The 26,214-nt window shown below is 39.7% G+C and overlaps 2 protein-coding genes across 5 annotated transcripts in view; one reads left to right on the top strand and one right to left on the bottom strand.

Annotated features, from left to right (window-relative positions):
• The window catches only part of MACROD2 (mono-ADP ribosylhydrolase 2), a 2,013,670-nt gene that overhangs the window by 868,801 nt on the left and 1,118,655 nt on the right, over window positions 1-26,214 (top strand). The window lies entirely within an intron of this gene.
• Window positions 13,439-14,507, bottom strand: LOC130704868 (acireductone dioxygenase-like). The gene has a single exon (XM_057529042.1). The coding sequence runs from the start codon at window positions 14,439-14,441 to the stop codon at window positions 13,902-13,904; it is 540 nt and encodes a 179-aa protein (XP_057385025.1). The 5' UTR covers window positions 14,442-14,507; the 3' UTR covers window positions 13,439-13,901.

Genomic DNA, 26,214 nt, shown 5'->3' with positions numbered 1-26,214 from the left:
ATCCTTGTTATTAACCAGCATAATTTTAATTTGGTTTTCAAGGCCCTCCGTGGGTTAAACTCAACCTGCCCTTCTAGACTCACATTCTATTCTTTCATTCCGAAAGCTCCCTCTAGACTGGGCTGCTTTTGTTACGTAGTCCCTGCTTTCTCACCTCCAACTCTTTGCCCTAATACCTATTCTCCTACTTGGAGAACCCTTTATGTTCACCATATCCTACCTTCATCAAATGACCCCTCATATATACTTTTATATGCTTCAGCCAGATGTTATCTTTCTCTCTGATTTTCACATGGCACTCTTCTGTGGATTTCCTCTTGCTTATACTTAACATCTCTGTTGTACTGATAGGCAGACTCTGAGCTCCATATTTTTTATCTTTATTCACATGCAATGCATGCCATAAAACCTTGCACACAGTCAATTCCCAGCAAATAGGTATTGAATAAGTCAATAAATGCATGAATGCTATCATTCTGCATTTACTAATAAACCATTCTGATTAATGTTTAATTTTACAGAAAAATATGTTACTCATTAACTATATTTAACATATATTACCTGTATACTTAGTGAATATGACCTTTGAGCTAACATAAGGAAAAATATTCTTCCAAGATAATATTAACTTGACTTATCTTTTAGAATGTTCAGATTGGTTCACTCACATTGACATTAACCAGTTCTGAAATTCAGACATAGCATGTGCACATATAGATTTGACATTTGAGGGGAACTTACTTTTTTCCAATTAAATAATGGAAGAGAAAAATAATGACTCAGAGGAGAACAGAGAGGCTATCGGGGTGAAATACTATAATAATGTAGCTAAACCTGACTGAGAAAAGGTGAGAAATAAGCCTGCTTTGTTAGTCCTTTCATGGAGCAATGACTCAGCACTGTTAGTGAACACGATGAGTTTACATTATTCTTTCATCACAGACTGTTGGGTTAATTGTGGTATATACAGAGTATAGTGGATTCAGAAGACGATTGGTTATTGTGCTTTTCTATTTTTTTTAAAGCAAGTTAGTGCCTTAAAAGCGCACAGAATCCTGGATTCTTGTGAAATCTGATGATGAAAAACAAACTGAAAATAATTTTAAATATATGTGGGTCTGCAAATAGACAGAGGTTCTTGAAAGTCATTTTTAATTTCCTTCAAAGCCTGAGAGTCTATGTATGTGTCTCGTAAGTGAGTTTTAAAAAAATCTTAGTGGGAACTCAATTTGTGAAAATCCAACCACTGTCTCTTTTTGGTTTCTGGAGAGAGGAGCATACATTGTATTTTTGTTTGGAATGACAAATACACAAACTATGTGTCGACTGGTGGGAAGCAGGCCGAAGGATTTCTGCAGACTGTAGCATGCCCAACTCTGACTTGAGAAACAGGATCAGTTTTCTTTCAGTGTTGTGACCAGATCTGGGAAAGAGAATTTGTATCATGAAGGAGCGATATCGCATCATATCGAGTGATATGATGATCATGTCGTCATCATAAGAAAAAAATCTATGTCTTACCACAGCCCCAGGTTGTGGGTGGAGGGATGTGGAAGCCGAGCTGGTGGCATCACTGCCAAGGCAGCCTTGGATTACCTCATCTGCTACAAAATTATTTTCACCTTCTGCTGTTTTTCCTGCGATAATTCAAAGAACCGTGTTTGTTTTCCCATTTTTCACATCGTCAACTTCCACGGACACAGGAGTGGAGCAGAGTTAAAGCCAGGATTAGAGCGATCACTGAACACTGATTTGAATGTAAAAATCTATGGCCATTTGAAAGGGAAACTTTCAAGGGCCCATGTAATAAATCCCTGGGGAATTTGAAAGCAATGAGCTCTACCTAATCGCATCTGACATAACTAAAACACATGGACCTCTGCGAAGAGGGTGAGGGCAGGTCGCTGAAACCCTCTGCTCAGCATTATTGAAGGTTCAGAATAGTTCATGCATTCCGTTAATCTAAAGCTACGTGGTTAAAGCATCTTTTAGCCTCCTTCATCCTGCCTCCAATGGGCAACGATGAGAAGCCACAATTACTAAGTTTTATTTTCAGAGATTTTTATAGACAAACTGAAAAGAACTGGTGGAACCATCCAACCGATGCCTTGAAACGCCTGGCATTGTACTGTATCTGAACTTGGCCTCAGAAAACAAATGCAACTCCCACCACAACGGGGATGAGTTTCCTGGGCCAGAGTGGTCTCCCGTTGCTGGGAGCTACCGCCGCCCAGCGTGGGCAGCTGTAATCACAATGCCCCTGTCCCTGCTTGGGTGGTCCTGGAGGGCTGGAAATCTGTGTGACTCCTCAGGACCTTTGTCACAAGCCTATGTAATGTCTGTGTGTGAGTTCTTGCAAGTAAATCCCCCAGCTAGGGCCTAGGTCACCTGCCCTGGGCAGGGAAGGGGTGCAGCACACATTGCCTCTAATGATTCTTTATAAGGAATAAAAGGCTATTACAGTGGAAAGGAAAATATTAACCCGTGCTAGGCCCTTGTCGGTAGAATCTTCTCCTACTCTCCTCCTGCTGGAATTGTAGAGCCATTGCCTTTGGAGCCAGTCAGCCTGGATGCTTTTATAAATCCCCTTCTTCTCATGGGCAAGGCCAGACTAGCTATCAAGCTCTGGGACTCTAAGCTCTGAGCTGTGAGCCCTACCATCTCTTGAGCTTCAAGCTTAGGGACTCTGCTAGAACAAGCCTTGGTCTTTAGGTTTAAGAAACAAAAGTAAAAGCTGGTGAATCTTCTCACCGACAAAGCACTTAACCTCCCTGCGCCTCAGTCTCCTCGTTTATAAAATAAGACTCACTGTTCTTATCTCAAGGTTTATTGCTGGGAATTGAATGAGGTAAGCCATAAATTTCCTAGCCCGGCACCCCACGCACAGCCTCTTTGGGAACAGGCAGGGGTAGCTCTCACGCTGTTCTGTTTGGGAAATGAGGCAACGAGAAGTCAGAGCATATTTTTACTCAGTTTCTGTGCTGACAGGCTTTGGAATTGCCTCAAGCTTGTCCACACTCTGGAGTGATGTTATTAGCACACTGGCCTGCATCTTGAGTTTGAGAGCTGCGGGACATTCTTCAGGAGTACTAGCTGAGACCTACCTGCCCCCCTTCTCCTGCAGCCAGGGCCCTGTACGTCTAAGTCAATGAAGTGAATGAGGGAAGCTCCTAGGAATTCTGTTCCAGTTCAGGTCCCCATTGCTTAGGTTTGCCTCTTCCCTGGCCAGTACCTCCTTCTGTATTCTAAGGAGTCGAACTTACATTTGGATAGTGCTTATACATGCCATGCTTTACACGTGTTAGCTCATTTAATCCTCCGAACAGTCCTAAAAGGTAGGCACTCTTAGTATCTCTATTCCTAGAGGAGGAAATTGAGGCACAGAAAGATTAAGTGGTTTGTCCAAAGCCCTAGAAGGCGCCATCGTTTCTAAGTGGCAAGGTGAGGATTCAAGCTGAGGCAGGCTTGCTCCTTCCTGAGCCCACCAGCTGAGAGATGATGTCATGCTGCCAGGCTTATGTCTCACTTCTGGCTTGTTACTGACTTTCCAGACCTTAGCCAGTCATTAACATATGGCGGGCACTCTGTTAAATACTTAATGAGTGAATACATGAGTGAGTGATGCTTTCATAACTGTCCCAGACCATGTTGTCTCATCAAAACCTTTTTTTTTTTTTTTTTTACTTTTTATCTTCTGGTGTTTGGAATTTTCACTTCCTTATTTTACTAGGTTATCTTTGTCTTTATAAGTGTCATTTTTTTTTTAACATCTTTATTGGAGTATAGTTGCTTTACAATGGTGTGTTAGTTTCTGCTGTAAAACAAAGTGAATCAGCTATACATATACATACATCCCCATATCTCCTTCCTCTTGCGTCTCCCTCCCACCCTCCCTATCCCACTCCTCTAGGTGGACACAGAGCACCGAGCTGATCTCCCAATAGGTGTTATCTTTCAACCATTATTTTGAAAGATGATTTCCTGAAGGGAAGAACCATGTTTTATGGCTGTTATATAACCTCCACAAGAACAGCTGAATAGATGGGAAGCCTCCGCATAGCACAGGGAGATCAGCTCGGTGCTTTGTGACCAGCTAGAGGGGTGGGATAGGGAGGGTTGGGGGGAGACGCAAGAGGGAGAGGATATGGGGATATACGTATATGTATAGCTGATTCACTTTGTTATAAAGCAGCAACTAACACAACAATGTAAAGCAATTATACTCCAATAAAGATGTTTAAAAAAAAAAGAATAGCTGAATAATCAACTTATGACACATGTGAACCTCTAAAATAACTTTCTAAATAGATTGGAAACTTGGGGTGTTGACAGGCATAAGATTTACTCCCCTTCGCAATCCATCCCTTTTCTTTGCTCCCTCCCACAGAATGCTATTTGGTTGACTAGTTTAAAGATTAAAAGGCAATATGGCAAACATTTAAAGTTAAAACAGATCAATAAAATCACCCTAAAAAACCAGAAAGGCATTCAGACTCTTAAGTAGAACAGATCAAAGTATTAGGGCAATAATTCTGTCTCTAAGACTTCAGGTCACTAAAGGAAACATGTTGGGTTGCATTATCTCCATTTTCTTAAGAAAAAAATAGCATTTAAAATTCCTCTCTGAAGATAGAATTGCTCTTGGAGCTATATTCAAGTTCGAATCAATTATGTAGACCTTATGTAATAGACGTAGGAAATAATACCATCAACTACAGAATTATAGAAGACACCAACATGCCCTCTTTAGTAGGTCATAAAAATGGTGAGAATGGCCACATTTTTCTGAGGAGGTATTTGGAATTTGCCTTCGCCAAACAGCGGCCGCATCTGAGTCATGGTTAATGATGGCAGTACTGCTGCTTTTTCCTTTGAACCACTTACCTATCCATTGACTAACATGTTTTAAATACCACAGAGGAGTTAGACTCTCTATTGTGTCTTTGGGTGGAAAAATGTGCAGCAACCCATTTCCTAAAAAGACTGTAATTACATTGAAGAAATGCTAGTAATTAATAGCCTGAATGAGTAAGTCTAAGTTCCTTTCATGAAAAACCAAGAGACATACCTAACCTTTCTTAAGCTCCAGGGCACTTATATAATTTGAACATTATGTCTGCAATGAGGGTGTGTTTTCTTCCTTTTCAATGAGGAGGATAATTAGGATGATAATAGAAATAATACTTGAGTTTATAGAGCCCTTGGCTGAGGTTTACTGAGGTAGTTTCTGGCTCTGTGGTAAGCATGTCGGACTGATGTCAGAGTTTAGAAGGCACTGAGTTTTTCATGCCTTTTTCCCTCTGGGCTTCCTCTTCCTCTAATAAAACTGGTTTAATCCCATCCACATTCCAGCTCTAAATCCCAGTGCTTAAAAATGAACTGTCTAAGGGACTGTCACCTCTATGCCAATGGAAATGTCAAATAGCACAACCTCTAGCCTATGCTGGGGAACCCCCAGCCCAGATACGCCCTCAAAGCCCCCATCCAGTTTTGCTCTTACTTCACTCCAGAGCCTTTCTCCTTAGGGATCCTTTCGCTGTTTACTGTGTAAGTAATAAATTTTATTTCATATTCAAAAAAAAAAAAAAAAAAAAAAAAAAAACAATTTACTGGAAAAAATAGAATTTTTTATTACACTTATCAACAGCAGATTATTTTAAGACTCCCTAGAACTATATGCTTTAGAACTAGATGCATGTGTGAATAGAGATTGGGATGGTTGATGCTTCCAGGTACACAACGTAATATTAACAAAATAATAACAACAGTAGCAGGTAAATGTAGCCAAACATATGGTCTTGATGACTTTTAACATTTTTAGTACTTATTACTGAAGTTAACAGTGAAAACTGCATATAATGTATATTAAGATAAAATTACAGCAGACTTGAAATAAGTTTTTTTCAGTTTTACCACAAAAAGCAATAAACTAATGTACATTCTTTTGGGAAAAAAAAAAAAAATGAACTGTCTGTATCTGACTAACTTAAAAAAAATAAAAGAAGAAGTAGCTCAAATAAAAGCTCTCCTTTCCCAGCTGGCTGCATCTGTCACATACATGTACCGGCCCCTGACATGAAGCTCTGATACTGATCTGGAGCCTTATCGATCTCCAAATTAATATAGGGACGGTGCCCACCGATAACTTAGACAGTTCCAGAGGTGCTCACTTAATCTTCTTTTGTTCACTCACACAATGAAAAGAATGTCTGTACCAGAATAACTATTAAAGGGTTCCAATATGCCCTGCCCCAAGCTGAACTTTGCAATCTGATGAAATATTTTTTAAGCAAGCTTCTGGTTTCGTTATATTAATTTGAGATTGGATTTCCTCCAGTGGTTCAAACGAAATGATAGTGTGATCTTGAAGTATTTAATATACTTCATTTCCTCCCTGGTTAATTTGGATCGGAATTAACTCCTTCCAAGTTCATCCCAAAGTACTAGTGTACCCCATACTATCAGGCACTCTGCTTTCCTGCGACATTCCACCAAGTAGGAATACTTGAGGGACCGAGATTGCTTAACCCTGTCTGGTTGCCTTCAGCTAAATCATGACAATTTCTCTTCTCATTGTCTCTCTCTCTGTGATTATTTATGGCTGTGTAACAAAGCACCCGGAAAGTTATTAGCGTAAGACAATATCAATTATTTTTTTTGCTCATGAATTTATAACTTGGGCAGGGCTCCTCAGGAAAGGCTTGCCTCTGTTCCACACGGTGTCAGCTGGTGCGGCTCAGCGGGGCCGGAGGACATTTGACATTTGGTGTCAGCTCCAAATGTCTCGCTAGCACATCTGACCGGTTGGTGCGGGTGTGGCCTGGCAGTTCATCTGGGTTACCATCTGGGAACTTGGTTCCTTAGATCCAAGACACCAGGTCGGGAAGCTGCCAGTTTCTTCCAGTCTGGTACAGCGTCATTTCTGTCACATCTGGTTGGCTAAAGACATCACAGATTCTTCCCAGAGTCAAGGGGAGGTGACATAGAACCCTACTTGTCAAAGAATTTGGCCATCTTTCTACTACCACACTCTGATTGATACCAGTTACCCAAGCCAGAAACTTAGACATCACCTTTGACCCTTTCTTCCCTTTCACTTATCCTCCTCTCCATGATTCACCCTAGAAATACACATACAGTTAACCCTTGGACAGCATGGGCTTGAACTGCATGGAATTTTTTCAATAAATACGTACGACAGTACTACACGACCTGCAGTTGGTTGAATCCACGGATGTGGAACCAAGTATACAGTACCATGTATATGAGGACCATCTGTAAAGTTATACTCAGATCTTGAACTGCATGGAGGGTCCGTGCCCCTAAACCCCTGTGTTGTTCAAGGGTCAATTGTATTATTTATTACATATACTTTATAATGGTATCATTAATCTTACATTAGTTATATCATGTATGTATCAATTACCAAGTCCTTCTAATTGGCTCTGGAATCTTTCCACTTCTCTTGAGTGCCATCACCCCTTCTCTGGTACACACAGCGTCCCTCACCTTCCTCCTGACTGGTCTCCCTGCCTCCTCCTTGCTCCTATCCAATCCAGTCACGATGACTTTGTTTTTAATCACAGATAACATCACTCTGCTGATTAAAATTCCTCAGACATCCTCCATTGCTCTTAGGGTAAAGTGAAAACTTGTTTGCATGGCTCACAAGGCCCTGCCTCGTCTGCCTTCTTCCTCCTTCTCCAGACCTACCTCTCCATCTCTTGCTAACCCTTTGGCATTCAGGCTTCAGTTTTGACAAAGTCTTGATGTTCTTCGAATGCTTTTGCTTCCTCTTACCTCCGAGACTTTGTTCAGGCTGGTCTCTTTCTTTAAAATGCTCTTTTTCTGCCCCACTTCTTTCTCCCTGTCCCCCATTACCACTGCCAGGATAATTCAGCTTCGTGCTTCAGATTCCAACTTAGTTTTCAATTAGTCACTTCCTCAGGAAAGCATTTCGTAGCACTCCATCCATTTCTTCATTCACAGAATATTTATTGAGGGCCCACGATGTGCCAGGCCTTTGTCTTGACCCTGGGGACACTGCGGTGAGCGAGACAAACAAAAGACCCTTCTGTCATGGAACTTACACTGCTAGTGGACACGTCAGGCAATAAACAGGAAAATACATAGTAGCGATAAGTACTAAGCAGAAAAAAATGAAGCAGGATGCAGAATATAAAAGCTTGGCGTTTAGGGATGTTGAAGTTTAGGCACAGTGGCCAGGGAAGGCCTCACTGAGAAGGCGTCATTTGAGTTGGGACTTACATGAAGTGAGGGGGGCTAGTTATGAGGCTGTCTGGAAGAAGAACATTTCAGACAGAAGAAGCAGCAAGTGCAAAGGCCCTGAGGTAGGCATGCACTTCTGTGTTTAAGGAATGGCAGGGGGCCAGAATGGCTGGAGTGAACCAGTGGGGGGCAGAAACAAGGATGAGGTCAGAGAGATGGTCAGGGCCCAGACCACAGAAAGCCTCATAGGTCCCTGTAAGGACATGGGCTTTCACTCTAAGTAAAGTGAGAGTCATTGGGAGGTTTGAGAAGAAGAGGCACATGCTCTGACTTATGTTTTAAAGGGATCATCTCCCTACCCCAAATGCTGGATAGGGCCTCTTCCCACATTACCCCACTCTTCCATCATACACCTTTTTACCTGGGCTATAACTTGTCCCTATCCTTTACTAGTGCCTAGGTTCTGTGAGGAGGGGTACTGTGTCCAACTGGTTAATGTTTTATTCCCACCACCCAATCCAGTGCCTGGAAATCATAGGTTCTCTAAACATGTCTGATGTCATTGAAATAAGGAATAAATGAATGCCAGCCCTGGTGCTATTTTTAACTTGTAGTTCTCAGATTGGTAGTATTAAACCCCAGTTTATAAATGAGGAAATGAGGTAAGGGTAGGAAGTTATAAAGAGAGAGAAGGAAAAGAAAGAAATGAAATTACTCAGAGCAATCGTGGCAGCTTCCTTTAAGCTCAGAAACCCAGGTTCTCATTTCTACCTTAAGGTCTCCAGTAGAGAATTTTATTGGCCCATTTGTCAGATCTAGAGATGTCCATTCACTTTTCTGGAAAGATAGTCACAGTGGATGCTTTTTTGACTTTTGGCAGGGGAGGGGAGGTCCTTCAGTTTGGGGACTATTAGGAAGATAACAAGGCAAAGTGGCCAGGACACTAGCATGTTACAAAAATTCATTTCCCACCTTAAGGTCTGTGTACCTATACATGTGCATATGTGGTTTTTGGTGTCTACTATGTGCCTAGCACTAGGGATGGAGAGGTCTTTGCCCTCAATTGACTCATAGGGGTCACACAATTACAGAACAGTAAAGTGAGTATTATAGTGGCAAAAGAAATATCTGTTCTAGGAAGTAAATAGAACAGAAAAAAATGGGTGGAACGGTAGATGAGCTAATACTGGTCAGACAGTTAGCATTTCTTGAATACCAGCAGGAACAATTGCATACTCACCAGAATGACATCTTCCTTGTTTTGTTTCATGAGTACAATCAGAGAGGACTACCATCTTGAGCATCACCATTGGACTTGTCTCATGAAGTCACAGAATATTCAAACTGCAAAAAAACAAAACAGGGAAAAGGCCTGTTTTTAGCTCTTTTATTTAAAATGTAAAGAAAATGAGGCCCAAAGAGACTGAGTCTTGCCAAAAATCATGCATAGGAAGAACGAAGAGGAAAACCAGACCTCCAAGCCTTGGACCAGTCAAATGGCAATGTTTTGTTACCTAAATCAGAAAGAGAGCAAGTCTTCTCCACAGGAGTACTTTGGGGTTAGATAGTGGGTGGTCTCTTTACCCATAAGCCCCTGCTTCTCTTTTTTGCTGGTTTCTTCTCACTGACTCAGTCTAGACATGCTCTTGTCAGGCTTGGAGCCTGAGTGCACTGTGACGGCTTCCTGTTCTCAGCTGCGCCTCCCCAGTCACTGCACTGCAGCCTGGTAAAGTCTTCTGTAGGGTCAGCCTCACCACCACAAGCTGAGTCTGCCATGGCCTCACCTCTTTTTTCTCCTGATGCTCCAAGCTGCCGAGGGACAGGAAATGGAGTTGCTGAGTTTCGAGGTCTCCTGGGCTTGTCTGTACCACAGGGAGACGGGCATGCCACTTCAGGTCCAGGAAGGAAAAGAGAGTTCCAATCAGATACACATGCCTCTCTGAGTCTCCAGTTAGTTCCAGAACCATCATTTGCTTATTGAAATTTTACCATTGCTACACGTAGCCTGACCCAGACAGCAAGAGCCAGTGATGTCCCTCTGTTGTAACTATATGGTGAGAGGAACATGCAACCAAATTAATAAAATTAATTTCAAGCACACACCCTGAATTGGAGAAGCATTTGCACAATTACACGGTGTCAGCACAAGTCACTTATCCTGAATGGTTTTATTGTTGTGACTCTGATTTGGAAATCACCATGCCTGCTCTGCATGGTAAACTTGAACCATGTTTTGCCCTGAAGTTTTAAGGAACTGTAATTTAAAACATCTATAACAAAACAATCTATGAGTAAATGAGATCTCCCTAAATTAGATACCTCTTTCAGCAGCACAATGAGTAATTCTTTCCAATATGATAACATTGAGGGGCTCTGGGAGTCTTTTTATTAAATAATAATCCTTCCTCATATAGGATTTTGCATGACTCTTGGGAAAAAAGTTATTTACCTACTTAATCATGAACAAAAGGGCACTGCTTCTCTACTTTTGATATCATTACTGCTGCATGAGTTTGCATGTGTAAACTGTGATGGCTTTATATCATTTCATACTATGGACATTTTTCCACATACAGCACTATGAATAAGAACAAGTTCTGGGGAATTTCATGATTTATAACTCAGACTTAAAAGCACAGACCAGCCTCTTCCATCTCATGTTGTTATGTTCCTCACTATACTCTATTTGTTTTTTATACATGTTTATTCAGTGTCTGCTATGTGCCAAGGACTGCTATGGGAACAGGGGATGGATACATCAGTGAAAAAAAACAGGAGAAGATCCCTGACCTTACGAAGATGATATTTTAGCAAGAGGATAGGGAGAGCTATACAACACACAATTACCATGAATATATAAACAATTTAGATTATATAGCATGCTTGAAACTAATGAAAGCTATGAACAGAGGAAAAAATAGAACAGATTAAGGAGCGAGTGGGTGGACTCCAGTATTAAATAAGAAATAGAGGCTCAGAAGAGGTCTCGCTGAGGAGGAGAGATTTGAGCAAAGACTTGAAGGAGATAAAGGAGTGAACCAAGCAGATAATCTGGGGAAGGATCATTTCAGACATAGGAATCAGCTGGAGCAGGCAAGGAACTCCCTGGAGAGCTTTGTGGATAAGGTCAAGGGAACAAAGTGAAGATGAGTTCAGTGAGATAAGGTGGCTGTTTAGGGTCAGAGCAGGAGGTTTCAGCAGACTATATAGGGCCTTGTCAGCCATCGTAGGATATCTGAGTTTAACTCCAGGTGAAATGGGAGCCATTGCAGTTGTTTGAGCAAAGGAGTAGCATGATTTAATTTAAGTTTCTAAAAGATTAGTCTGGCTAATCTTTGTAGCCAGACTAATCTGTGTGGGGTTGATGCTTGGCATGGCGAGGGCGGAAGCAGGATGCTGCTGGAGTCATACAGGTGCGACGTGTGATTGGCTCAGTCAAGATGGCAGGTGAAGTGGCAAAAGGAGTTCAGGTTTTATACGTATTTTGAAGGTAGAACCAACAGAAATAAGTTAAGATGGCTCCAAGAGATTTGGTCTGAGCATCTGGAAGGATGGAGCTGCTATCAGCTGATATGGAAATGGCCATAGGAAGAGCAGGTTTTCAAGTTTGGGTCAGGAATTCATGTGTAGTCAAGTTTGAGAAGACTATTAAACATCCAGCTACAGGCTATATAAAAGTCAGGCTATATAAGTCAGGAAATAGGTCTGGGCAAAAGGCAGAATTTGAGAATTGTTGGCGAGTAGGTGGTATTTAAAGTCTTGAGGACAGACGACACTAAGAGGGGGTGAATATAGACAGAAGAGCACATGGAGGTCTAAGCCATTAAGAGGTCACCATTAAGAGGTCAGGGAGAAGTTCAGGAACTACATAAAGAGGCTAAGAAAAAATGACCAGTGATACAGTAAGAAAACCAAGGAAGGGCAGTGTCTTGGTGAAGAAAGTATTTTGAGGAGGGAGTGATCACTGTATGAAATTCTGTTGTGGGATAAAGTAAGCTGAAGATTGAGAATGGCCACTAGATTTAGCAATATGGAGGTCATGGGTGGATTGCTGGCAGGAGTTTGAGTGGTGTGATGGAGATAAAATCCTGATTGGACAGAGAGGGATTTTTCTCTTTTCTTTCCCCACCTCCATTCCTTTCTTCCTTCTTCCCTTCCCTTCCCTCCTCTCCCTCTCTTCCTCCCTCCCTTTCTTGTTTCCCTTCTTTCTTTCTTCTTTCCCTCTTTTTTGTCTTTTTCCTGCCAGCAAAGTGAGCTAAAACTCCAAACTCAGATATTTGTTGACAGTACAATTTTAGTGAATCCCTTTGGGAATTTTGCTTTTAAACTCTTGGAAGATTTTCACATATTTGATTTGTTCCTAACATTCCAAAAATGACATGAATTTTAATTATCCTCAGATTTCATGTGTGAACAAAACAGCCAAGGGTACAGATAAGCATTTTAGAAAATCATTATATTATTTTAGGCCATTTCATTATATTTTCATACACTGGGTATGGAGAATAAAAGTATCAATAACTTGTTTTATTACATTTTGGCAACTTAATATAAATCACATGTTCTTCTCAGGGTTTAACTTGTCTGTTATATGTATATAGCTTCCCTAACAAGATAATAAACTCTTTGAAGACAACAACAATATAAAGATACTCTTTATAATATCTTTAGTAACTGGCCTTGTCTTGCACATAATAGGTATAAAATTTACATATGTTGGTTTAATATTCTGTATTCTTTCTGCCTGATCCTATTTTCTTTTTTTTTTTAACATAAAGATTTTTAATCCAGTTTAAAAAAAATACTTAAAGCAAACTTCCCTTCAAACATGAGGTTAATTTAGGGGTTTTTCTATGGTTATAACGAATTAGGTATAACTGTATCTCAGAATTGTTAACTAAAAAAAAAAGGTACAAGTTATTCTGTTAAAATTCAAAGGCTTGATTGTAAAAGAGATTTACTGTACGGAGTTTAACCTAGAAATCTCACCTGGAACAAGTAATAACCCAGATAAAATAATTAATTATACACACGTACAATCCCACAAAGGATCTAAAGGGGATGATTTTAAGGAACCATATGTACCAGAATATAAGGTAACTCCAAGCCACAAGCCTAACATTAGGGCAGCTACTTTATCTTGAACAAGAACGTGGCATAATCAAGCGAGGGTCCCCCTAACATGCCAGCTTGTCCCCCACAGCATCCCCTACCCAGCTTCCCCCGTGTTTTGGGAGAAAAGCGTCTTCTCTCTGTCCACTCCTGTCATCCACTGTCACTCCTCCGCACAGGGCAGGCGTGGCCTCGCCTGGTATCTGCTTAAAGTCCAAGAATCAGGTCCAGATGGGGCAGCTAAGTGGCTGCGTTTGGGGCGCTGAAACTCACTGGGTCACAGCTGAAGGCACGAGCTGACACAGGGCCACTGACCACTAATCCTGAATCAGAGAAAATGAGCGGATTTGCCCAGATCTCCACAGGTGCTTCCACGTACAAACCGGTTCTACAGCTGCTCCCATTAAAACATATTCTGATGCAACAATCTTGCAGAGGAAAGCTCACCTAGCCTCAAGTCTACAACACAAAAGCAAAGAGAATACGACTGATTTTCTGCTGCCATCAGGTCTGGGACCTTCACAAGGGGGGGCCAGGGTGCGCCAGGCCCCAGGGCACCGCTAGGCCGTCTGTGCCAGAAACTCTAGGTACTGCCCGCGGGCCTCGAAGTGGTCAGCCGGCCGGTTGTACGCCGTCCACACTGGGTCTCCCACAAACAGCCGCATGGCCTTCACGTAGTTCTTCTCGTCCAGCGTGAAGCGGTGGTATATCCCGGCGGGGAGAGTGATCATGTCTCCCTTCTCCATGAAGATCCGGATCCACTTGTCCTCTTTATCCCTTACGTCGAAGTACCCACTGCCGTCCAGGATGTAGCGAATCTCATCATCCAGGTGTAAATGCTCCTCATAAAGCATCTTAATCTTTTCTTCGTAATTTGGTAGTTTGTCTTTGCATATGGTTATTACGTCCATCCAGGAGTAGTTTCTCTCTTTTCGGATCTTTTCTAATTCTGGATCATTCTCATATTTGTCAGCATCCAGCTCCCAGTAAAGGACCCCGAGCCCGCGCAGCTGCTCCAGGCCGACCGGGAGCGCGGGCTCCCCGCGGTGGGGCCGCCGCGGGTCGTCAGCCGACTTGTCCATGTACCAGGCCTGCACCATGGCCGGGCCCGGGGGCGGCGCCGCCGCCTGACCCCAAACCTGCTCGGGCCGGTCTGAGCCTGGGACCGGCACGCGGGACCCGCGCGGGCCGCCCCCCTATTTTCTTATACATAAGCCTCACTCAGTTATAGATGGACATAATAGAAAACAATCAGAGAACAGTGCTTATACTACTAGAAGCTCTAGCCTTAAAAGACTTTACAGTCTTGTTAGGGAGAGAATACAGATATATGTGACAAGTTCAAAAGCAAAAAACAAACAGTATACAGCAACAATAAAAGATAAGCAAGTGATTTGTGACCAAATGCAACCTATAGATAATACATGTTTAAAGGGTTGAAACTCACAGGGTTCTGTGCTGGTAAAAAAAAACCATACAGGCATACCTTGGAGATATTGTGGGTTAGGTTCCAGACCAATGCAATAAAGCAAATATCAAAATAAAGTGTGCCACATGAACTTTTTGTTTCCCAGTGCATATAAAAGTATGTTTATACTATACTGTAGTCTTTTAAGTATACGATAACATTATGTCTTAAAAAAATGTGCATACCTTAATTAAAAAACACTTTATTGCTCAAATTGTTAACCATCGCCTGAGCCTTCAGCAAATCATAATCTTTTTGCAGTGGTAACATCACCATAACAAATGCAGTAATAATGAAAAAGTTTGAAATATTGTAAGAAATACCAAAATGAAAAACAGAGACTCACAGTGAGCAAATGCTATTGGAAAAATGGTACTGATTGACTTGTTTGTCACAGGGTTGCCACAAACCTTCAATTTGTTAAAAAACAAAACAAAACAAAACCACATCTGTGAAGTGCAAAAAATGCCTGTACTGAGGAAGTTATTCTTTTTTTTTTTTTTAATTTATTCATTTTTGTCTGTGTTGGGTTCTCGTCTCTGCGCACGGGCTTTCTCTAGTTGTGGCGAACAGGGGCTACTCTTTGTTGCAGTGCGTGGGCTTCTAATTGCGGTGGCTTCTCTTGTTGCAGAGCACGGGCTCTAGGCATGCGGGCTTCAGTAGTTGTGGTTCACGGGCTCTAGAGCGCAGGCTCAGTAGTTGTGGTGCTTGGGCTTAGTTGCTCCGCGGCATGTGGGATCTTCCCGGACTAGGGCTCGAACCCGTGTCCCCTGCATTGGCAGGTGGATTCTTAACCACTGTGCCACCAGGAAAGCCCCTGAGGAAGATATTCTTAAAATAGCCTCCTGCCCTTCTTCCTCTACCAATAATAAAACAAATACATGTTTACAGAAAAATCAGATAATATTATGTTACAAGCATTTTCTCTTTTCCTATACACTTATTTTAAATACCATTTCCAATTGATGCAGAGTATTCTATTGTATGAATGTACCATAATCAATTTAACTCTTCCCATGGATTAAATGCTTCAGTTGTTGTTTTCTCTTTTCCAGTATACGCTAAATTAAGGTGAAGAGCCTTGTAGCCATGTCTTTGTGTATGTTTGATTGTTCTTTTCTTTTCTTTTTTGTTTTTTGATCACCTTCACTCATTTATAATTATTTCTCCATATTACGTTTCTAGATTTGGAATTACAGTTTCAAAGACATTGACATACATAGAGATTTTTTTTTTAATGGTGGTGAAAAAAACCATAGCATAAAATTTACCTTTTTAACCATTTTTAAGTGTACAGTTCAGTAGTTTTAAGTGTATTTACATTGTTGTATAACAGGTGTTTTAAACATTTTTTCATCTTGCAAAATTGAAACTCTAAACAACTTTCATTTTCCCCATCCCCCCAGCCCCTGGCAACCACAATTCTACTTTCTGTTTCTATGAATTTAACTACTTTAGATACCTCATATGAGTAGAATCATACAGAATTTGTCTTTTTGTGACTGGCTTACTCCCTTGCGTAATATCCTCAAGATTCATCCACGTTGTGGCATGTATGAGAATTTCCCTCTTCTTTTAAGTTTGAATAATATTCCACTGTATGTATGCACCATGTTTTCTTTATCCATTCATCCATTCATGAGCACTTGGGTTGCTTCCACCTCTCGGCTATTGTGAATAATGCTACAGTAAACCTGGCTGTGAAAATATCTCTACAAGATCCTGCTTTCAATTCTTATTCTTATATACCTATAAGTAGTGGAATTTCTGGATTATATGATCATTCTGTTTTTTAACTTTTTTGAGGAACTTCCATACTGTTTTCCATAGCAACTATACCATTTCACATTCCCATCAGCAATGCACGAGAGTTCCAATTTCTCCATATCCTCACCAACACTTGCTTTCTCTTTTTTGTTAGTGGCCATCCTAAGGGTAGTGACATACATAGAACTTTTTAAAACTCTTATTTTTTTCAGAATATTTGCTTATGAAATTAGCACATCTTATTGGCCTTTAATATTATATATTTTTGTTTTGACTTTGCTTATTTGATAAGATAAAGTTATAGTTATAAATTATAGGTGAAAATAACAAGTTCTACTTCTTTGGTTATTAATAAGATGTAATTTTTTTGTACAGGCCTACTGGCAGTTACAATTTTTTTGTTGTGAATTATAAGGTTATAACCTAAAAAACATTTTTCTATCAAGTTTCCTGTACCCAATTTATAATATTTATGAGTGATTAACATATAAAATATGTTTTTATCTCATTGACTTAGTCAGCTCAGGCTACTGTAACAAAATACCATAGACTGGGTGGCTTAAACACCAGGCGTTTATTTCTCACAGTTCTGATGACTGGGAAGTCCAAGATCAAGATGCTGGCAGTTTTGGTTCCTGATAAGGTATTTCTTCCTGGCTGGCTTGCAGACAGCTGCCTTCTTGCTGTGTTCTCACATAGTAGCTGGGAGAAAAAGAGAGCTCTGGTCTCTTTATCTTCCTATAAGGACACTAATCCCATTATGGGGGCTCACACTCATGACCTTATCTAAATCCAATACCTCCAAAAAGCCCCACCTCCAAATACCTTCCCATTGGGGGTTAGGGCTTCAACATATGGGAGGACATATTCAGTCCATAACACATATTTCTTGTAATTATTCTCAGATTATCATATGTATTTTAATTTTACTAATGGTGATTTTTGCCTCTATTTTACTGATAGAGTTAAACCTAAGACTATTTTAATTCACATTTACATCTATTTTATCTGAAGAAAATGCATTATTATGTAATAGTTAAACATTCACTTTTTTCTCCTATGTCAATATTTTTATCAGTCCTAGTGCAGATGGAATTTATTAATGATTGGATTTAATATTTTCCCTAAAGAGTGTGTTTTTTATTTGAAAAAATATTAAAATATATTAAATAGTAATCGATATCATAGCAAAAACATGAACTCGTTAACAAAGTTTAATTTATATTAACATTTTGCCATATTAATTTCGGATCTCATGTGTATGTGATATTACTGATAAATTTTGTCTCTTTGTACACATACAGAAACCTATTCCCCTCTCTTTGAATAGGTATTTTCCGTCAAGAATTGGCATGTAATTTCTTATCCATATTTTTATGCTTTCATTTTATATGTACTTATATACTGTGTGTATATATAAATATATATACACATATATACCTTTATATACTTGTATATATACCTATACATATTTATGTAGAGATAGTAATAGATATGTTTTTTAGAATGTTTAAGTTAATATAAATAGTATTCTATTATATCTCTCTGTAACTTGTTTATCCCTCAAAATTTGTTTTTGAGATGTATCCATACTAACATGTATAAATCCACATCATCTGTTCAAGTTACTGAATAGTATAATGATGTATGAATATACAGCTATATGTTTATCCAGTCTCCTATTGATTGTCGTAAGTTGTTCCAAGTTTTTTCTTTCTATTGTGAATAATTGTGCTATGCACTGCTATATTTAAAAAGGATAACCAGCAAGGACCTACTGTATAGCACAGAGAACTCTGCTCAATGTTATGTGGCAGCCTGGATGGGAGGGGAGTCTGGGGGAGAATGGATACATGCATACGTATGACTGAGTCCCTTTGCTGTGCACCTGAAACTGTCACAACATTGTTAATCGGCCATACTCCAATATAAAATAAAAAGTTTAAAAAAAATGATATGAAGGCTTTTATAAGGCACTTAGTTCTAGAAGTTGGTAGATTGTAAAAAAAAAAAAAAAAAAGGAATTGTGCTATGAATAACCTCATACATGTCTCCTCGTGCACGTATGAGAATTTCTCTAGGAGGTCTACACCTAATTGTGGAATTCCTGAATTGTATGTAATGCACATTTTCATTTTTCTTTGAAAGGATCAAATGGCTCTCCAAAGTGGCTTTAAGAAAATTAACTAATGTCTCTAGACCTCAGTTACTTTGTTTGGATAATATGGGAAATACTTTACCAGATTGTCCTGAGGATTAAATGTGCCAGTGGAACATTGTGTCTATAAAAACACCTAAAAAAGTCTAAAAAAGTAAAGAACAAGCACCCATTAATTGATGATTGTATTATCTGCACCCATTAATTGATGATTGTATTATCTAAGTCCCCTTCTGCTCTAATGTTTGTCACTGATTGCTTTTGAGCAAGAGACTGATAGTCTCAAAGGGGTGTTTAAGGATGTAATGGGTATTTGTTGTTTTGTGAGTGTGTGACCAACATTCAGCCTCTTTCCACCTGAGGACCATTCCCCGTGGAATGTAACATTGTTGGGACACACCTCCCTGTTTGCCATCATGGATTAGGTGGCACACATCTGAACCAGGGTGATGGCAAAGAAAAGGGACGATAATAGGTGGATGTGAGGAATTTAAAAGTATGCTGTTAGATACCTGGTAACTGATTACTTGCAATTGGATATGGGGTGCTAGAGGATGGCAAGAGTTTAGATAAAATTAACAAGTTTAAGAAACTTGGGAGTATAAGATTCTATGAACAGAAAATAGGATGGTAGAGTTGAAAGTGGCTTGGGAGAAAGATGAGTCAGGTTTTAGGCAAGGTGATTTGAAGGAGACACCCAGTTGGTGTTGAAGAGTAGCCAGCTGGAGCTCAGGAAAGTGGAAGGAGTTGGAACTAGATTTGAGACTATTCTGTGTGAGCATTATTTAAAGCCAGAAGTCCAGAAACCAGAAAGGTTTCCTGCAATTAAGTTTACTGAATTATAGGGCCTGAATTATTGCCTTGCTGTGTAGCTCCAGAACGGGGGGCTAAGAGTTCTGGCAGTTGTGTGAGTGTGTCTGGAAGGGATGGTCGAGAGTGCAAGCGTAGGGGGTGGGGATAAGCTTATTCTTCACACACACCTGCCAATTTTCATGCAAATGACATGCAATAAACATCCATCCAGCAATGATGGAGGAAAAGAGAATACAGGGGCAGGTTGCTTTGGTGCACTAGGGACCAGGGAGGTCATGGAGCTGAACAGAAATAAACATGTGTGCAACTAAGGCACACTGATTACTGGGTAGTGTTTACCTCTGGAGGAGAGATGGGGGCGGGGGTGGGTTTTACCAGAATCTTCACGAGGGTCAGGAAATTTAGGGTAAAAACCTTGGAAGATAAAGGAGGGAAGTTTAAAATACTTTGAAATGTTATTTCAATTCCAAATAAATTTAACCTTGGATCTCACTATTTACCTTACATCTTTCTCTTTAACACAAGAAATTGAAAATGACTTAAGTCAATTAGACCAATAACATTTGGAAAGAAGAAGAACATGTTTGCTATTAATCTTTTAAAAAGGGGTATTTGTTTTTAATTAAGTTAGTCCTATCATTGCCTTTTTTTTAATGAATGTAGAATTTCTTCTTCCTAAAATTCTAAATCTGCTCTGTTCAGCAGCTTAGTTACAGTTCTGAAGGTTCATGGATTTCTCCCCCGTTTATTAATTTATTAGCTCCAGTTCATGAACTTAGACCTTTTCTCTTCAATAGCTTGTTTTGGAGCAACTTATTCTGATACTCTCATCACCTGAGGGACTGAAGCCTCAGAAAATTTCCCTTATATGGATTCGGGAGATGAGTTTCCACAGAAAAAAAACTGACATCAAACATTGATCTGCTTGCGTAAAGTGATTCTACCAGTTACATGGCATTTGGTGCTTCTTGTAAATTGATGCAAACTTCATTAAAGAAAATGACAGATGGCATATGGCTGCAGGCAAAATGCCAATCCACATGATGAATCCTATAGTGTTCGAGCCTAGGATAAACAATGTTTTTAATCACCTTGAAAAAAAATCTGTCGCATTGATTTCTCTATAGTAACTAGGTAATTATAATTGCGTAGCTAGTTCCTTATTAGCTTAAAAAATAATAAAAATAAAAGGTGGCAACAGCTAGACATTTGATTTGGGTTTATATTGCAAGACGGATGGCCTCACAAGATTTTATGACCTTATGCTGCCATGCTAAGGTCTTCACCTGCATGAGGTTACAGTAGGTTGACCACAGAGCCCAGGTTTGTGTGTTTTTAAGTTATTTGGTATATTACTTTGAGAATTGGAAGAGGTGCCAAAACTGATTATGAGATTTTTCTTTGATTGACAAGATGAGCAAGTCTGTGTGAGGCAGATGCATCTCTATGGACAGACTGCAGACAGGTGTCAATCACAACCAGGGGGTGTTGCATTCCTTTTGAAGGTGGGCATCTAACAAATTTGAATTTTAAGGGAATAATTACAGTCCTATCAAATTCTGAGGTTCACTACATGATACATTCTTTTTTTTAAGTTAAAAAAACATTCGATCAGTTTTTATAATAATGTTCTTTTCTGGTTAATTTTATGTGCAGAACATGGTCCTATAAATATATATATTTTAATGGTCCCCAAATAAAGGTCACATATATAAGAAATAAAAATGATTTCTAATTATAGAAAGTAGAACTAGATACTAGTTTCAGCACATGGAATTTGTATAGTTAAGTTTAGTTAGTGATTCATATCAGGCTTCTTTTCAAGCTCCAGAAATGTCCTCTGGCTAATTTAAATGGAAGAATGTAGAAGGATATTCACTGATTGGGCAGAAATGCAGGAGCACTAAGCAGAAGTCTGGGTTCCCGCACAGGGTAGTACAACACATACCTTACTTCAAGCCATAGTCTGTCTGGGTAGGGCACTCCACTGCTGGCTCCACCTCCAGTGGACACTTGCTTTTGGCTGCACTGGGATTTCAACACTTCCAACGATAACTTCTCAGCTGTCCTTGCACCTTTCCATCATTCTCCAGAACATCAAAGTTCTAAGTAGGAACCTTTAATTGGCTGTGTTTAGACCATGTGCCATTTCTCTGGTTGCCTGGTCCACTGGCTTTTCTTAATGAGAGTGAAGCCTCTCTTCCACCAGAGCCTATATGGTGGGGGATCTCTTCCAATTAGGAAGGGAGTTCTATTGCTGGACATCCAAAGAACAAAGAACAGACAGGAAGCAGCAGAGGTGCATGACAATGAAAATCCTCCTTTTAATCATGACATTTTCCCCTAGTTTATTTTTGTTTGCTTTTGATAACCATAAACATATGAAGCAAACAATCCTCATTAATATTCTTAACCCCAACACTTGGTTATAGATGTGACTTTTATTCCAGAAGTTTTCCTGCTATAACAAAGGTACAGCTACTGTTCCTTGAACTGCACACCAGACTCCCTCTTGTGCACACGTCTGATATTTTCAAGTTTAAGAGAGGGCAGGCATTTGCCTTATGTCTCAACCCCTATGTTTAAATCAAAGTCATTTCCTTCTACTTATTTTGCCATGATTTTCACAATGAATAAATATTTACTGAAGACGTCTGCATTCGTTTGCCAGGGCTGCCATAACAGAGTACCACAGACTAAGTAGTTAAACAACAGAAATTTATTGTTTCACACACCTGGAGGCTAGAAGTCTGAGATCAAGGTTTTGGCAGGGTTGGTTCCTTCTGAGGGCTCGGAGGAAGAATCTGTTCCATGCCTCTCTCCTAGCTTCTGGTGGGTTGCTGGCAATACTTGGCATTCCTTGGCTTGTAGAAGCATCATCCGGGTCATTGCCTTCATCTTCACATGGTGTTCTCCCTGGGTACACATCTGTGTCCAAATCTCTCTTTTATAAGGACACCAGTCATATTGGATTAGGACACATCCTAATGACTTCTCTTAATTTGATTACCTCTGCAATGACCATATCTCCAAACTAGGTCATATTCTGAGGTACCAGGAGTTAGGAGTCTGACGTATCTTTTTGGGGACATAATTCAGCCTATAACATATTCTTAAATGGCTGCCTCTTCAATGTGAGGGATTTGAAATATTGAGTCCTTTCTGAGTTAAAACAACAACAACAACAAAAAAAAAAAAAACACAAACTTTAAAACCAAGGAATATATAACTGGACAGACTTGGTTGACCTTTGAGGATTATACACATACCTAAATTTCAGGGTTGAAATTGACAAAATGGTTTCTTTGAGGAAACTTGAGGAATTACTAGATACCCCTTATAAGGTTGAAGAAATTCCTTTCTATTTCTAGTCTGTTGAGCGTTTTTGTCATACAAGGGTGCTGGATTTTGTCAGATACTTTTCCTATATCTATTGAGATGACTATGTGGGTTTTGTTTTTTACTCTATTAATATGGTGTACTACATTGATTGATTTTCATACGTTAGGCCAACCTTGAATTCCTGGGGTAAAATCCCACTTGGTCACAGTTATAATTCTCTTTATAAGCTGCTGGATTTGATTTGCTGGTAAATTGTTGAAGATTTTTGCATTTAGTGGGAGGGGCGCCAGGGGAAGTGACGTGAGGCGGCAGTGAGGCCTGGGGCCTCTTCTTTTTCTAGTTTCTTTCAGATCTTCTTTATGGATGTTCTCTGAAGTACTAGAAAACACACCAATTCTGATTTTTTTTTGTTTCTTTTCCAGTATTGTATTAATTATCAGTCCCTAAGGCAGATTTAATGGAGACTGTTCATTTTAAATGAGTAACTTAGATCGCCAGAAAGAAAACATTTCACTGCATATATAGATGTAGCCAAAAGGACATCTTTATAAACAAGAACACTTAGATTCCAAATGTATTTTTTATATTCTTTCAGATTTCCTTCCAAGGTCTCTGATGGAAGGTGGTATTATTTGGTGTAAAATGTTTTAATTTTATATTAGATGCATTAAATGCTGCTGCACTTTCAAAAGTACTTAAGTTAGTATCAGCATTACATAATGTGTTTGAGCTTTTTTCAAAAAATATTCTTTGCAAATTAAAGCCTATAAATGGAGCTCCTGTAATCCTTTAAGGCAAAACAGTTGTTTTTATTTTCCAAAGAACCGGTAAAAGGAAACTCCATAACATTCTTCATCTTTCCCTTAAATAATCTAGTTCTGTTCACTAAAACATAGAATTAAAAACAAACAAACCTACCAAATACTCTTTTAAAAGCAGACAGTATTCTAAGGCACTGAAATTAATACAACAGCAACAGCAACACAAAAATTTGATGTGAAACTCTTGAACAAGCCTTATAATAAATTCTGATAGGTTAAGGCCTATTATTTGTAATTTCATGAAGATTTTTTTCAAAGACTCTATAGCCTGAGTATTGGAAATTATCTAAATGTGTTTGTCGTAAGAATTTATACCACACCACAATAGATGGTGCATTTAAAATAGCCTTTGTATTTTTTTTTTAATTATTATTTATTTATTTATTTATTTATTGGCTGTGTTGGGTCCTCGCCTCCGCGCGAGGGCTTCCTCCAGCCGCGGCAAGCGGGGGCCACCCTTCATCGCGGTGCGCGGCCCTCCCACCATCGTGGCCTCTCGCTGCGGAGCACAGGCTCCAGACGCGCAGGCCCAGCAATTGTGGCTCACGGGCCCAGCCGCTCCGCGGCACGTGGGATCCTCCCAGACCAGGGCCCGAACCCGTGTCCCCTGCGTTAGCAGGCAGACTCTCAACCACTGCGCCACCCGGGAAGCCCCACTTTGTATTTTTAAAGAATTATTAAGCCATCCAAGGAAAATCAATATCATGATTAATTTAGAAGACTGAAACACATCAAAACCAAAACCAAAATCTACACCTGGAGTAGTTTCTCTAGCCTCATTTGCCTTGAGACATGGAAATGGATATGTTGAAATTTTAAGGTTCTTTATGACTATAGGAGTGTGTGTATATCAGGTTTGGTTGCCTTTTGCTTCATTTAACTGTTGCAGAAAGTGGAAAAGTTCCTCTCCGAAATGTAATGGGAAGTAGGAAATGTAATTTTAAAGTGTATGTCAAAACTTTCACACAAAATGGGTGTAAAATCTGTACACTGAAACTCATTCTAAACAGTCAGTAGTAGGGAGATATATTTCTGAAAAGAGGATTTGAGAGCCATCTGCAATACATGGACCAACTATCACTTTAGAAGCTAAAGTTTTCTAATTTAATGGAAATATCAAAGAGCCTTTTGGGTAAAAAGAATCACGTCTTTGTAATGTAAAATATTAACCTATAATTTAATCATTTTAGGGATAGAATTTTTTAAATGAAAATTTCCTGAAGCAGCCATAATTGTACTTACTTGCTTACTTTAATTTTTGGAATTTGTGGTCAGTAAATTTTTAAGTAGAGAGGAGCCCCCTTTTACCTTTCATTTATTCTAGGTAATATCTGCAAGGCATACTTGGCAGGAAGGCAGCAGAGAATAGGTCAGTCACTTTGTTCCTTCCCTTGCTGATGCAAAAGGGTGAATATTTCACAGTGAAGCAAGAGTTGGCATCAGAGAAGCCATGTTCTATGTTCTTTTTAAATAGTCTTCCTGTGGCCTTCTTTTAGAAAACTAACCTTTGCCCTCCCCATACCACAAGGGTGAAGAAGCGACCTTTTCCAGAGTATTCAAAGTTAAGTTAGTCCTGTAAGTCAGTTTTGGGGGGGAAGTGAGAGTGTTTGTGGTCAGTGTGGTCAAAGACCCAGTGGCAAGGCAGGGTAGTCAGGACATGCTGAGAATGACTGAAAAACTAGGGACTTGGCCGCCATGAGGGAGAAGTATGTGCTTTAAAACCTGACTAAAAACAAAGTTGAACCTTGAGTGCAAAGCCTGGGAGGGACTCAAGGAACACCATGAGCTCAACATGAGGGAAACTGAACACAGAACATAAATGGAAGTTCAAAGGCTGAAGAGGAAAGAGAAGCACGAAAGGTAAACACAGAGGGTGTCGTGTAGAAAATAACAGAAGCAATAAAATAAGGAAAGACTAGAGGTCACTTTTTTGCTCTTCTGTCATCAAAACTCATATAGTAAAAGAAGTGTACTGTAAGTAAGGGAGGGGAGGTTTCCTACATGATTTATTTGAAGACGATGGACTCAGACAACAGATGAACATATCAAAGACCAGGAAAAAGGCTGACATGATACAGTTAACCTTGCTGGATTGCAGAATTCTTACCAGCTCCTAATGAGGATAGACTGGCAATAACATAGAATGATGCTTGCAATTAATTGAAATACATACTTAAATTTGTTTATAGTTCATCAGTATATAATTTGGTAGTATAATTTCTAAATTTAAAAATTCTATTTAGATAATATTAGGACTAAAAATTCCCGAACCTGGGAGCACTTAAGTCTGTTGAGAGGTTGCTATGTGTTTTAGGATAATATTAGATGCTGTGACAAATAGCCCTCAGATTTCATCAGCTTACCGTAATAGAGGTTTATGAGTTGCTCATATCACAGTCCAAAGTGGGTGGGTGTTCCTGGTCAACAGGATTTGGGGGCAGAGCCGCTGCACATAGTCTTCTAGAAATCCAGGCTGATAGAGGCTTTCTCGCCGTCAGTGTGCA

Source organism: Balaenoptera acutorostrata, chromosome 15 (assembly GCF_949987535.1).
Source record: "Balaenoptera acutorostrata chromosome 15, mBalAcu1.1, whole genome shotgun sequence".
Lineage (NCBI taxonomy): Eukaryota > Metazoa > Chordata > Mammalia > Artiodactyla > Balaenopteridae > Balaenoptera > Balaenoptera acutorostrata.
Note: the sequence above shows the minus strand (reverse complement) of the source record. Positions and strands in the feature narration are given on the sequence as shown.